The 16,143-nt window shown below is 36.6% G+C and overlaps 1 protein-coding gene across 1 annotated transcript in view; it reads right to left on the reverse strand.

Moving 5' to 3' along the window:
- Nucleotides 1-213: 213 nt before the first annotated feature.
- LOC129366368 (ephrin type-A receptor 5) overlaps nt 214-16,143 on the reverse strand; it is a 65,897-nt gene continuing 49,967 nt past the window's right edge. The window contains exons 13-19 of the mRNA XM_055040158.1: nt 15,940-16,001; nt 11,702-11,769; nt 11,465-11,606; nt 8,465-8,614; nt 6,422-6,615; nt 5,551-5,715; nt 214-5,353 (exon numbers count right to left, since the gene is read on the reverse strand). Of these exons, the coding sequence (XP_054896133.1) occupies nt 5,242-5,353; nt 5,551-5,715; nt 6,422-6,615; nt 8,465-8,614; nt 11,465-11,606; nt 11,702-11,769; nt 15,940-16,001 (893 nt within the window). The 3' untranslated portion in view covers nt 214-5,241. The remainder of the gene's footprint in view (nt 5,354-5,550; nt 5,716-6,421; nt 6,616-8,464; nt 8,615-11,464; nt 11,607-11,701; nt 11,770-15,939; nt 16,002-16,143) is intronic.

The raw sequence follows: 16,143 nt of genomic DNA on the forward strand, positions 1-16,143 counted from the left end.
CATTTATTGGATTCAGAAATGTTAGCAGCCTTTTGATAATCTGAAGAAAAAAGGGTTCACTTAGAATTTTAAAAGTGTTGTACAAAATAATAATTGGCAATAGTTTCTCCCCCAGCAGTAGAAGGAATGGTGGACGCCAACAACTATTCTGATATGTCATTGATTTCATTCGATAATTAGGATCAACTCCTATGTATGTAATTGATTTTTTTTTTTTTTTTTTTGTAAAGCGTCTCAAAATTACACTTGTTGTGAACTGGTGATATGTAAATAATTTCAATTGAATTTTAACTGATTAGTTGAAAAAATGATGAATTGAAAAAGGTCAAACCAGAGAGACAGAACACCATGTTAGTAGATATTAGCTTCCCATCTCAAAGACCATCGTTATGTGTGGTGTTGTTCTGTTTAGGCAAATATCTTTCTTGTTTCTATGTGGAGCGATGTTGATTGACTATACCTCTATTAAAGAAATGTGAATAATTTTGGAAGAACTACAAGAACCTCCAACAATAAAACACCCATTTGACAAACAAAGGTGGTGCTGGTATAGCCATAGATGGTTACATTACATAAGGTTTATTTTTTCCAAGTTTTATTGCAAAAATATAGAATTTGATAGGACACTACAAAAACATCAACACAAACATAATACACAATACAATTTCCAAGACAAACCAATAGCACATCAACAGTCAATATATATATATTTTTTTACTGTGCTTTCAATGAAACACAACAGTTATTCAGTTGTTCAAAACAATAATGCGTGAGTTACTGATAACTGACGATTTGCAATAACATCAGCGCAAACCTGTTTTTTGTACATTTTGATAGAAAGCTGCACATTACTCCCCATTGACCACACAGAACATTCCAACTTTCCACTTCCTGAGAGCAATAAGCAAAGTGGGAGGGCCTCTAGCACAAAATATTTTATATTTGCAGACTTGAAAATTAAGTTACCGTTCCAAAAAAAGAAAAAAAAAACTGCTTGCATTTTAGCCCGCAATAAGTTTTTTTGCATTTATTTTTTTTTAATCCACATTGTGTCTTTATATGGCACAAACTATTATAATAGCCACCCACCTCATTAGCATTTGGCGTGATGAAGTTGGTCCATCAAGTTCCAGTTTATTCCAAACATCCTTGCAAATGGAAACAAGTTTCAGCCTTTATCTTTCTCAAAGAAATGTTATTATAAATTGGAGGCCTGAGGAAATCAGATTTCAAAACAGAAAAAATTACTATAACAACCCTGTTCCCTGGGGTAAACGTTTTATTTATAGGTTTTCAAATGTTTTGCTCAGGACATTTAAAGATTAAAACTTGTCAGATGCAAGTGTGATCTTGTTGTTCCCCATGTGTCTGTTGCACATTTTTCCTGATATTGATCATTATTATTGCTTCTGCACTCCCACCACAATTTTTTCACACCTTACATTTGCATTCAGGGATTTTATTTTAAGAAAAAGAGCACCAAAACCATATTTGTATATTAAAAATAATCTGCTATTTTGACTAAAATGACCTTGTGAAATTTAAATTTGGCTCCAAATGTAGGCTTCATACTTTGTTGTTACATAACTGACTATTGCCTGATTCTTCAGCAATTCGTGGATTTTTTTGTCTCCCAGCAAATGTAGAGCTACAACAAAAAACTAAAGAGAAAATACAAACAAAATATTTTCAGACTATCATCTTAACAGGGTAGTTATGCCCAATTTCACACTTTCTTCACTTGAAGTGGGTGAAATAATTCTAATAATTCTACAATGATGAGATTTAATGTCTGGAAGAAGTTTGTTGACTTGTGGTAATGATCTTTTATAAAAAGTCATGATCCACATACTGTCCAAACAGGTTTTTGTAAAACCTTGTGCTTGTATTTTGAAGGTGTGATGTGTCATACACAAGAAAATGGTGCTCTATATATCAACAGTTCCATAGCTTTAATTTCTTTGAAAAATATTACCAACTCTTTGTGCTTAGCTGTCACCTTTTATGTCCAGGGAAGCATTGACAGTGTGAAGTAATATCATCATCATCAGGAAATGGATTACAAAGTAAATATTTAATAACTAAAAGTTAAGTCATATATAGACATTGCAGTCAAAGAAAAAAAAAAATCCCATAAAGTGCAAATTAAATTAGTTCCAACATACACTTTGTCTGACATTCTTCTTATTGCCTGTAGACATTGTTGGCAAAACATTAATATTGTACAAAACTGGGGCACAGTTAGGGCAAAAATATTTTGACAGGAGAGGAAACAGTGCTTAGAAGATGCGAGGCACTTATATGGCTGTATTATTCACCAGTTGTTCATGCACCACGCGTGGAATTTAAGTTTAACATTAAGCCAGAAAGAGTGGTTGTACAACAGCTGAAAACATTGCATTTTGATTTAAGTTATTCAACACTCCTGTATATGATATTGATGCATTATAACAAACAAATCTGCATAGCCACAGTAGTCTACAAGTTTACTGCATTCCTTGTATTTTCTTAAAATAATTTCACTGCCTTTATAAAAAAAAAAAAGTTACAAAGTAATAGCTTGAAAAATTATAGTAAAATTAAAAGACTTTGAATCTACAAGACAAAAGCTCCACAACTAATGAAAAGACTAAAGAGACTATGCAGATGCTATGCTTCCTGGAAGAAAACGTTCAGTTGGACCATTTTTACTCTTAGAAACACCATCAACCCTTGGAGAACTTCAAATGTGGAAAAAAAAACATCTTACATTCAATCAACTGATACTTTACAGCAGTAAGTTATCCATTTTCCACAATCAACACTCGAAATGTTGATCTGTAAGCACGGATTTATGTGTTTCAAAGCTAAACATGCTCTTCAAAAAAGTGGAACAACCCTTTAAAACCTTACATTCTTGTACTGTGCTTTCATATGGTCAAGTAAAACCACCTCTAAATAGAACGAAATATCCATTCCCAACTTTATGCCAAATCTTTACATTAAATGGACAAAGACATATAGAAGCAAGTCATCTGCGAACATAGATCTAGTGTGAATACTTTTGATTGTTGTGGACATTGCAGTCAAAGGGGTCAAGATTTAGTAATAATTCACAATGAAATTATTCTACACTGAAGTTTAAGTAAAGCACAGACTTGACTAATTACTGACATTTATTATTAAACCATAAAATAGGGGAAGCAAAAATATGGTTCCTGTAATATATTCCTCTGCTTTTCATTGGAAGTTAAATAAAATGCAACCACCAAAAACAAACAAACAAACAAAAAGAAAGATAAATCTGCTCTTTCTGCACATCCTTTTTAAAACGGTCGGTAGGAGATAAATGTGCTGTTAGCCCCCACCAGGACATTCAAGCAGAATTGCAGCTTCATAGTATCAGTCACCACTGACCTACTCTGAGATGTATAATCAATGTCAAGTTGTCCACATGACGGTAAACAAAGAAACAATGCTCCCTGCTGTAAATGTATAGTACATTATTTACATGAAAAGACATGTAGGGAGCTGCTCAGTAGTCCATGAGAAAGCACAATAACAAAACTGTCCACACAATTTTTTTTTAAACAAGTATAAATAAATGATTATCAAGTTTATCAATATTGCCTTTTTTTTTTTTTTTTTTCTACACAGCAGTCCTGTCAGAATGAGGTTTATTGCGGTGTGGCACACAAGCGTGAAAAAGATACTCTGCGGAGCGGTGAACTAAACAGATTACCGAGAGTTTTCTGTGGTACCTGAAAGTTACGGTTTCTAAGTGAAGGCTTGGTAAAGACGGCTAAATGCACTCCCAACCAGAGAAAGCTGCTTTGGGATCCTGTAAAGGTTTCAAACCAAACCATTAAACAATTCCATTAGATTCATCAGGCTTCCATGGGGGAAAAGTCACACAGATTAAGACAGGCAGGGCCAACACAACGTATTCAATGCTGCCATGAAGATTTTCTCAATTTTCCATGAAACTCCTAAAAAAAAAAGATAAATCACTCCAATTGAGTTTCACTGGGAGAGATTTGTCTGTTAATTCTGAGTACTTCTGAGCAAACAATGAAAGAATAAACAAAGGTTCTTGCTTATGTGTGAAATGTTCCAGCATGAGTTGAATATGCAAATCATGTATGCTGTAACGGCAAGGGCTTGCAAAATCTCTAATATTTTATTAAAATATGCATCTGTCAAGTATCTGATTTTTGAAATAAACCAATTGAAGTTTAGAATAATTTTCTGTATTTGAATAGATGATTTTAAAATAAAATTTCAAGTCTTTAAAGACTGCCAGGCTTGTCAGCTAAATGTTTTACAATCTCTGGCTTTATTCAGAAGCTGGGATTAAAGACATCAATAGATTATTGCCATATTCCACCAATGTTCACATTCAGGCAAAGGAACATTCCCAAACAAAGAAAGCCCTTTGTTGCCTTACACCAAACTTATCCTAAAGTGTATCATCTTCATTCCATGACCATTTCATTTATGACTTGTTTTACGCTGGAGAATCACTTTTAAAAGTAAATTAATTATGCAGCAACACTGTTGGGGAAGTTTTGTGGCATTAAAACCTCCCAGTGACAGAAAAACAACAAAAACAAAAAAAATTAGATAAATATGCTAAACCAACAGCTCACACTTGTAATAATTATGCTCTTGGTCCATCATTTTGCCCTGCCGGAGATTTTCTTTTCAACTCAGTGACTTGTAAAAGGTAGTGTATGTCCAAAGCTATGGCTAGTGAATAAATTCTGTTCCGATCAGGTGGGCTCGTCTCACCTGAGACAGATTAAAAAGGTTCCATTTTGAGCCCACTTTATGAAAACTCCAATGTGATACAGCCAAAAAGGGGCCAAATCTTTGTTTCTAGTTTGATCTGAGAGAATCCAAACAGTGCAAATCACGTAAGAATCTGGAAATTCCAGAAAATTGGGAAAAGTCAAATGAAAAACATCCTATAGACCCAGCTTTGTTTGCCTTCCTTAGTCTTTCGCATAGCACCGTTCAGTCCAGTTCAGTTTGGTTTTAGCTCTGCAGTGTATTATATCTCCATGAGCTCCACACACAAAACTCACCAAATTGCAGATCATCAAGTGTAGATCCATAGAACATAGGGTTTCCTTATCTCCACAAAGTGCTAAGCCGTTCTAGGTCCAACAGTTCTTTGATTTCATGCTAGGTCCAAAACATCAGTTTTAACTCATGTGCGCATATGGAGGTCTAATTTGTGTGCATGCTTGTACATATGCATCAGATGTTTACAGTAGAGTTGGTGCTGTTCATATGGACTCTCATCTCCTGAATACTTGTGATAATTTTTTTCTGGTGTCCAGCCAGGTTTACTCCCACTCTCCGGAGATCTCTGTAACACAGTAAGCAAATGATGGAATGGTATGTACCATGTTATCTGATGACATAAAACTTTAAACCACGAGTCATCAATTTTTTTATTAAAATATATCTTATTTATATTATCCAAAAAGAAAAAAGAAGAAACAAACAAACAACAATAAACCCCAAAAAACATTACAGTTCCTTTCAATATGTCAGTGGTCTTACTCTGATGTCATTTGAGCAACTGTTTCGAGCGAAGAGTAGCCACCCTCTATGAAGAGCTCTGTGTACCGGCCCATCTTGATGGAGTCGAGCCACTCTCCTATAGTCTTGCTTCGAGTACTGCAGTCTCCCTCTACACTGGCATGCTCCACTAACAAGTTGGAAACCCTAGCACATGGATGAAGATTATAAGAAAACAATTCCAGATACATAATTTATCCACTACAATGTTTCTGCAGAGAATCAGAGAATGGCCTCCTCGAAACCGATTATTGTCAAACAAAGAGAAATTCTTCAAATAATTTTAAGCACATGTGGTCCAAGTAGACAAAAGGATTCATAATATTTCATAATATTATTATAAACTGAACGACCTAGACATGTGCAAACATTTACACACACACATGCACACACTGATTTTATAGCCCATAGCTCAACCCATCAGTCCCAAGAGTTACCTGTGAGGCTTCACAGATAATGCAAGCTATGCACCAGCACACAAAGCTGCAAATGCTTTCCCCCTCAAAAGTCTTTATCATTCAGCTCACTCTTGGTGCTGACAAATAGAGCTCCCCATGCTATCAAATGAAACATTCACAGTAGGTAACAACATTTTCATGCTACGGCAGGAACGGGAGGCTGCTCTGGAAAAAGGTCTGGGCTTATAGGCAGCCCTTTAATCTTGACAGCTGTCACATGTCACTGTATATTAGACATGGCACTAATTTAATTTATTAAGCATGCTTCAATTTGTATGCATGTAGAAGTTCATTTTAAATCTTTACAAAGAAAAAAAAAAGGCCGTTAGGTGTCTGTATGGCATTCACATTTATATTGTCTAAATAATTTGTGGTTTTAGATTGTCCCGCCATACCTGTGTGAGGAATTGACCAACTTTTTTAATGAACATGGGTTGCGAATAAACTTGTCAAGTAGACAAACTATTTCATCAAACTTAGGCCGACTGCTGCGTTCCCGCTGCCAGCAGTCCATCATCAAGTGGTACAGGGCCTCTGGGCAGTCCATCGGGCCAGGCAACCTGTAGCTCTCTTCTACTGCTTTTATAACCTGCCGGCAAATCAAAGAGACAAAGACACATGAGTGCAACTTTCTACAAATAAGACTTTATATCAAACCAAACCACAAAAGATTGGCATTCAAATGCTTGAATATGTTTTTTTTGACGTTCAGTGAAAGAAATATCACAATACATTTCACCAGTATTATAGTACTACTTTTTCAACACAGCAATAACTATAACACAGGCCAGGTTACAACTGACTCGAGATGAAGAGCAACAGTCTCCTGTCTCCAGCTGGCGATCTGTTCATGCACCGCATTTTGCTGAGTGCTATGAGATAGCTGCAGATAGTACAAGTGGATCATATCCACATCATGCTTTCTTTCACCTGACCAAAATTTCAATCATAGATAGTCCATGATTTGGCATGTTTGAGAAGATCCGGTAGGACAGATCAACAGACAGACTGAGAGCTGCAGAGGCCAACACAGTTTCTCCTTTTTTAGTGTCTTTCATCCAAGACTCTCATAGTGGTCCATTTAAATGATCTTAGACGGTTAGAAGTTGTGCAATACCTTACGACAATCACAAGGATTTTTCTGAAATTTACTGATGAATTTATTTATAATTGAAATATACATTTCAGGTCAGTGTACTATTATTGAGGTTATGGCAGATGCATCTTATCTTAGCATGTGGGCATTTATACTAGCAAGGGCTATGCAGTCAAAATTGTCAACACCTCTTCATTTTGAGGCATAAATATCAAGAACAAAACATGACATCGAACTCAAGAAGTACTAACTTTTCCACAATAAGACTGTGACACACTTAAGGAGGGCAATGTTAGTTTGAAATAGACTTCCACCCTGCAACATCTTATATCTTAATACTTGCTCCAAGGATGCCCCTGTGCTCTTTATCTGACCTTCCTTTAAACACCAAGAAGCAGCAACCAGCCCCCATTGAGAATAGACTAACAGAACATTGAATTATTTGTTTATTCCAAGTGCTGCATAGCCCAGTTACTCATTTTTGCAACTAAGTACTAAATAATTTTTTTTACATGAAGGGAAACAGAGTTGAATGAATAATAAATAAACTCCATCTCTTTCTGTTGGAGTCTGCAGTGGAGAGCAGGCAGGAGTTTTCAGCTGAGATCCACCAGTGCAAGATGCTGCAGGGAATTGATTTGTTGAGTTCATGACAGCCTTTACTTTGGTTAAATTCCAAAAAAAAAAGACTCATACGATAACACTCCAATACACACAGATGTGTTGAAGTGCATGCATACACTTCAACTAAAGTGCAAGAAAAAAGCGCCGCATCAGACATCATCGCTGGCTGAGAGGGAGAAGGACTGCACTTCACACTAGCAGGGTGCAAAGATCAGAGACCGAGGAGGGAGGAAGAAGGAGAGGGTGGACGAAAGGCAAAAAGAAGAGAACAGAGACAAATACTGCATTTTAGAGAGACAAGAGACGACGAGAAACTGAAAGGGAAAGGGAGAGAATGGGAAACAGAAGGAGACAGCTTAGAGAACGAACATTCGAGCCTACACTTTCTTGTGCAGATCAGAGAAAATCCTGCATAACGCTTTCAATTAAACATCAAACGTCTTCTCCTCTCCTTCCCACTCATCCTCATCTTCCCTCCTCTCCTACCCTTCTCTAGTCTTTGAGATAGACAGCCTAATACCCAAAAGGAGGGAGGAGTCTAGAAAGGTCACTAAGGGGTTGTGTGCACATATGTTGCCCGTGTAAATGAGTGGGTGGCTGAGTAGTGAGTACATATGTGGTGTCTAAGAGGAAATACTACATATCAAAGCATCTACTCCATTATTGTTATATGCCTAAAATATGCATCTCTAAGACAGTTATTTTTCACAAAACTTACGTCTTGATTGGACATATCCCAGTAGGGCCTCTCTCCATATGACATAACCTCCCACATGACAATCCCGTAACTCCACACATCACTAGCGGAGGTGAACTTCCTGTATGCAATCGCCTCAGGAGCTGTCCAGCGAATAGGAATCTTCCCTCCCTGCAACAAAAGGAGATTATATTTAATAATGACTTAAATATATCTGTGGATTTGGAGACCCAATTGTTTTACACTGAAGCAACCATATGCAGATGTCTTAACAGGAATTTATGAACATGACACAATAAAGGACAAAAACAGACTAGAGCAGGACAGGAAAAATGTGAATGGAAAGTAAGGCTCATCATCAAAACAGTTCCAGTAATTAGCCAGTTAAGAAACATGAGGTGTCTGTAAATGCCTTGCAGTCCCAACTGGCTGATTTCTCATTGCTATCCAAGGTGCTGCAAATAGCAGTTTATCACAACATTTATAAATATCACCTGCCAATGTAAGAAGAAGAAAAAAAAAAAACTGTGCTAAAGAACTGAGTAGGAAATGTCGCAAGCAGATTCAGCTGAAAATAGTGGCTGTAAGTGCAGCTCAATGCAGCACACTGACCTACTTAACACCATGGGTGATATTGGAGTAAACAGCAGTAAGAAGAGAGACAGTCAGGGATTCCGCTTTTAGAGCCTTCCTCCTGACAGGCGAACCATTACCCCAGGCATCACTTTGGGGAAGGTGTGTTCAGGGTATTGCGTTTTGTATGAAGATACATAAAAAGTTACATTTTAATCTCATCTGACCAAAGCAAAATCTAAAAAAAAATATTTGCTCCATTCCCTACACAGCTTGCATTTTATTGAGGTAGATTTGAGAAACCACATTACAAAAATGAAACAAAATTTCATTTTGATACCAAACACACAAAGTATCAGCCTTACCATGTTGACATCAATATGATACCAATACTGACTTGTTATTGATATTATTAATATTTTGGATTGATCCGCTCACCTCCAACACAATTGCAAAGTTCTGTTTAGACCCAATATATACTATTATATTTCAAATGTCGGTCATTCACAGTTGGCATATTGATAATATATTTAGCTAGCTGGCTGGATTCCAACTGCACTTAAATCCCACACTTTATATATTTTTATCGGTTGAAATGCTAAAGTTCATGCCAAGTGGTGGGCACATTGTACATTGGTATTACAAAAACAAAATATAGCCATAAAAATGTTTGCAATTGGTTCATTCACTATCACTATTGTTTTATCAACAGTACCGCTATTACATGTTTTCCTCCTCTTGTGCCGCCATGTCTTTGTAGGTCGACAGTTTTAACTTTATGGGCAACCTGACTTGTCTATTGTGTTTCTTAATCTCATTAAAAAGGTATACATTTTAGATTTTTACTTTTTTATATTGAGCTGGTCTCTTGTGTAAATGAAAAACACAAGAGTTTCTTAGGTCTAATAAAACAAAAGGAAAACATTTCAAAGAGTGTGAATTGTTATGCAGTTTAAGACTGCATGAATTGTTTGTTTTAATCGTGTGATTACCATTTACAGCAGACAAAGCTGGTGTTGTCAATACACGGTACATAGTACAAGCTCTGCTTAAATGAAGCACAGACTGGGCCATGTAATCACATTCTATTGATGTTTTATAGTTTGAATAATTCCTTAATGTTAGATAAATCCATTTCACACTCTGTGGTCCTAAATAATCATTTGATAAGTACAGCTGCAGGCTGAAAAAACACAAATTTTTGTTGCATTCAGATGGCAACCAAGAACAAACTGTAATTGAGACACTTCCTATGCTAATGAATACAGATTTAGGAACACCATTGTAGTGACAACTTTCCCCCACATGCATGAATTCCCGATCCAAACTGTCGGGGGCCTGAGATTGCTCCACTCATGTTCCTTCATCTTCATTATATTGCTTCCCTAGTACAGATTTTTTTAAAAAAAGGGTTCACTGGAACACTGCTGAGTTCCACAGGAAAAATGTGTTTTCAGCTGATGAGTAGTAAAATTAACTTGATGCAGTATTGATGAATACAGCAGCAGGATATCTCGTGGTCTGATTATTTCAAGGATGTGAATCATGTTATTCTCACTTGTCGGGGAAAGAGGAGCTTGATAGCGATAGAGAGAAAGAGACCAAGAAGGGTTGAGGCCTGGCAGTGAGAAGTGAGTGACAGGATATTTGGTGCCAAGGCAGAAAGACTTGGTGCTAATTGAGTGTTGTGGAGCCCGAGTCGAGCACTAATTGGTCCTCCACTTGCAGGAAGCCGCCTGTCTCTGGCTAGCAAGACGACATTCAGCCGAGGACGTACGGCTCAATTTAAAGCCGGCTGCTGTCAGCTGTGTGAGTGCATAAATATACACATGCATATTTTAGCTGTGTTGTGTCTGAGTTTCTTATTTATTCCAAAGTTTGACACACTAGAGATTCACACAAAATGTCTGATTCATTTTGACTTTTCTCTTTCCACGGTTGGGGGAAGTTATGACATAAATCTTCAGTGATTTCAAGAAACAACTGCCTGCAAATTTTTTTTATAAATTCAGACATTTACTAAATTAGACATACATGTTCTTGGCACATACTTGGATGTACAACATTGTGGACAGATTTTAAAAATGGTTGGGGTGATTGTAGAAGGTTTATTCCTGCTTCCCTTGCTACAAAACTAGCTCCAGTGTGTGCTTATTGATTTTAGGACTTTAATTGTGTCAGATACCACATTATGCAAGACTTCAATTTTCTTGATTTACAGATTACAAAAGGAATAAAATTATTCAAAAACAACTCAAGAACCACCAAGTTTATTACCGACTTAAAAGTGTGTGAGAAGGTGCAGACCAAAGAAATCATCTGCTCCAATACCAACATCTTTAATCACAATTGGAATTGGTAGATGACTTACTGTAAGTCATGCTACATAAAGGTACAATTTAATAATCTTAGTAACTAATAAACACACAATAGAGTGTTAAGCCTTACTCGTGTAGTGTATGCTGCCTCTGCATCATCTTCCAGGACTCGGGAAAGACCAAAATCAGACACTTTGCACACCAGGTTGCTATTGACAAGGATGTTACGCGCTGCCAGATCCCGATGGACATAACCCATGTCTGACAGGTATCTGAAATGATCAACACAATGGTTAGAATAAAAAATAAGGATTGTGCATGGTTAGCAAATTCACTCAAGATGTGTTTGTGTCAAAACAATGTTTACCTCATGCCAGATGCAATGCCCCGCAGCATACCAACCATCTGGATAACTGTGAACTGACCATCGTTTTTCTAGGGTGAACACAAATTCAGGACATACGAAGGCATAAACTTGATGACATCTAGATCCCATAGTATTATATATACCAATACAATTGTTGAGTACATCAAACTGATTTCATGTAATGTTAAAATACAAAGGATAAATGAGAAGAAATCAAACGTTTCTATGATGTTCTTGTTTTTCAATCAAAGAATTTTTAGTCGGTTAACTCCATGGCTTTGTGATGAAATTCTCTTGAAGAAATCTGGTTGAATCTAATTACATGTCTTTTGTTCTGTAACTCCAAAGGTCAGCAGTTTGTAGAAGTGAATCCATAAAGTAAAATCACAAAGATGCCAGCAAAGATGGCAACGCTTCTGATACACTGTTTTTTTGTCTTCTTTTTTTCCCAGGCTGCCCTAACCGCAAAGTTAATTAACCTACAGTATAGAATCAATAACAAGCACCATTCTGCATACCCAGCTTTAACCTGTACACCTCAACTTTTGTAAGGAAGCATTCAGGACTACTACTACATAAATGCACATTGACCTCTGTGCATTTGTTCAAATGTGTCGCAGCTTTTTCCGTCCTTCAGAAGAGACGTAAATTCCTCTCAAGTAAGGTCAGTTTAAATATGAGATTTATCACATAAATGCTTCAGAAGATTATTAAATCAAAGGAAATGCACAATAGCACAGCCATCATGGTATCTTAAATATATAAAGCAAACTTTATCAGCATCTTGCCAAAGCTAGTTTTCTGTGGACGTACAGACTTTTGTCATTGAAAATGTGCCCTTCTATGGAGACACACCTATTAAAAAGAGATTTAAGTGCGACATGTGTTGCCCTACAGACATGGGTTTTCTAATTTCTAACATCATACAAGACAGTAAGCTGGTTCAAAATCCAAAATAAGGATTGTAGGTCTGAGAAGACCTAGGCTATTATATATTGTGACCAACTGACCAAGCAGCTGCCTGTTCCAGGATGAATTCAACTTTCACTGAGAGAGATGAACAGCAGCTCCAGCAAAAGAAAGACTTTCTTTACTAGATGCAATTAGTGGAAGTCTGTTAACAAAGGCTGACCGATTATCTGGATGGGTTCTAGAGTTTTGGCTTCATTAATTTTTTTTATTTATTTATTTTAAATTTTTGCTTTTTATTCCCAGTTTGGCTCTTGCTTCTTTGATATATATTCAATTATGACAGCTTTTAGTTTCTTAATCAACTTCAACAGTTAAGCTTAATTACTATGTTAGATATCACAACCAATGCATTGATGAATCATTGGTGAGTTGTCTAGAAGTTAAATAATTAATTACTACCATTAGGTAAATTGGTTATATTTTGATTAACCTTTTTCTAACATAAATATTAATCCTGGGAAAATAAAGTAATTTTCTTGTCTTCTTTTAACTGGGATGTTAATTCAGCCGAGAGGTAAAGAAGTAATCTTTCAGACTAGTTTGAGACTTAAGTATTCAAGAAAAACAAATATAGTTTGGCTCATCAGTGCTAAAATGAGATTACACAATGTCATTTTACCTAAGCTGCCCCCCATATGTAAGACTTTTGTGGTCAGTAAAAAGGGATTTATTGCACTTTATTTGTATTTAGCCCAAGAAGAAATGACTTTTCACTTCACCTGGGAACACTGTCAAAACAGTCATAAATGTGTGCGAGGTTGAGCCGCAGCACAGTCTACAACTCTATTAAGCCCTTTGGGTATCACAGTTTTCTCACAACAGTAAGCCACATCGCAAAAAACTCTTTATGCCAGCCAAACACGCAAACAGTTGTGGTGTTAGACAAAATAAAGGGAGAGAGAAGCAGGGTAAAAATAGCACCTTTAACATGTTTATACCACTCAAGCAGGTGGTGTGATGTCATTAGGGCTTTATTGCATTATCAATAATGCATAATGCTGTCAGGAACTAAAGCAGTGGTTCTACTTTTGTCATAGTGAAAACTATGAAGTTTGGGAAGTTTGCAAGGTGTCATGTGGGCACTCACAGGCTGATAATGTGGTAAACTAGATCTAGGACTGTCATTGCCGATTGTTTCGGAAAAGCACCGGGACGCTCATTCAGACAAAGCCGACACTTTGAGTTCCTGCCAGATTAATGGAAAGCAGCAAGTGCCTGAAAAGGAGCTTTGGTTTACTCAACCCAATGACAGCTTTCACTGTTAGTTTAAGCTTCAGCTCCTTCCAATCCAAATGTAAACTCTCCAACTTTCCTCTCATCCAATCTCCATGTTTCCACAGCAGGCTTGTAGCCACAACACTCCTTTTCCCCAAGATGATTTCCAACTTTGGTTTTCATTAGTACTACAACTTTTTCCATCCATCCACAGCATAACATCCCACTTACATGTGAAATGAGAGGTTAAGCTAAAGATGTGAGTTATCAGGGGCACAATGTAAAGCTCTGACAGTTAATACAGGACTGGGCCCAGTCACTGGTTTTCTCCTGAGTGTGTCATTTACACCAGCCTCAGTACACCAGCCATCCATGTAATTACTTCACAGGGTTTTCTGTGACCCTTCAACTGCTGGTCCCAATATCCCAGGCTTTCCTTTTGCCATAAAAGTTTATAGCCAAAGGCATACCATTCAGTCATGTCAGCATTTTCCCCTGACCACAGCTCTGTCTCTGAATATCGCCTCGCAGCGTCCAGCTTTTCCATACAGTCACACAAAGAACATCATGTTTGGCTCTGATCTGCTTTGCCGTTGCAGCACAACTGCACTTTGAGGCGCTAATATCACCAAAATCACATGACCTCATTTTGTGCACTGCTCTATGAGCCACCCACCTCAGAAATATACCCTTTTCTAGCAGAATTTAGTCCTCTGTGCCACCTGAGAATTTTGGTATTGTAATCACTGAATAGACTGGAGACGGCTCATTGCATTCAGAGATTTGCTGGCCTGCTTCTTAATTACAACTCATTTTCTGCTCTCAGTAAAGACTAGTCTTCACAGCACAGATACTATTCTGGAGTTGAGTACTTGGATGACTTTCAAATTTTCTGGTAAAGTGATCTGTGACACATTTAAGGTGAGATATGATGCTAAAATAGGTAGACTGTGTTGAAAATGTATTCAAAGCACATTCCCTCCACACCTTCTTGGAATATTTAATATCACTGGATGTTATGTCAAGATTTCTCAACTGTTCCATCAGCAAAGAAATGGGACTGCTATTGAAAAATGCACAAAGACAAAAACATCAATATTTATTACACTTAGAATATAAAAATAAGATTGTCTGAATCGTTTTCTCCATAGCTGTTAAAAACTGCAGCATATTTAGCAGAGAGATCATTTCTTGAACCAACACAAAGTGAATGTATTTTCTTTATCAAGTCCATCATTGCTATATATTTGAATGGCATGTTTTATACAAAAACAATCTATATAAACAATTATATGAAACGCCTATTTACTTCTGTTAAAATGTGAAGAATAATTGCTGTTGATTAAGCTTCAGTAGGGGACAAACTTGCTTGGCATATCAAAATTAGATTATTTTATGGGATTATTATTTATTTATTTGTTTTGTCAATTCACAACTTTGACAACGATTGTTGCAGTGACCTAATTTTACAAATCTAAACTCTAAAGACTACATAAAAACTACAAGCTGAAAAACTAGTAAGGGTTGCAGAGCCCTTTTAATCCATGGTCTAAATCTGATGCTTCAACTCTTTCAAAACAACATGCTGTTCAAAATTACAGTTCAGTATGTTTTAGAGCTTGACTGTCATTCAACTGCAAGATTCAGAAAAAAATATAGACACCTACATAAATAATGAGTTTGTGATGTTATGGTCTTGATCGGATTTTTGATAGGCTTACTGAAGGTAGTCTTTTTTTTCTTCTTTTGTTCAATTGAACTGTTTTTCCCCACTCATTTTCAGTCCAATTTCTAAAGTAGCTTTGAAAAAATATAGCTTTTTTGTTGAACCACTTTACTCTCACCTGTGAATCATTGAGCCATAAAAATAGGTTTCTTAACACACAAAACAGACTAGTGTGTGAACACATTGTTCTACTGTGAGTGACACAAATGACAAGGTACTTATGACTCCGATTATTATCCGAATCAGCTCTTTTCACACTTTTTTTTTTTACATCAGTTCCCCATGAACCTACCTTTTGTGAATTCTGATCTTTTCTCACACCTACCTTTAGAAAGGTATCCAGTGATCCGTTCTCCATGTATTCAGTGATGATCATCACAGGTTTGCCTGAAAGGTATGAAAAACACATTTTACTAAGAAATATTATGTAAGATATAAAGGTGCGAGGACAAAATATAAATGCTCTCACAACCTAAATTAAAATTTAATACTGACAAAAGCATGTTTAACAGTTAGAAATTATTTTCAA

Source organism: Poeciliopsis prolifica, unplaced genomic scaffold, assembly GCF_027474105.1.
Source record: "Poeciliopsis prolifica strain line A6 unplaced genomic scaffold, Auburn_PproV2 SCAFFOLD015, whole genome shotgun sequence".
NCBI classification, from domain to species: domain Eukaryota; kingdom Metazoa; phylum Chordata; class Actinopteri; order Cyprinodontiformes; family Poeciliidae; genus Poeciliopsis; species Poeciliopsis prolifica.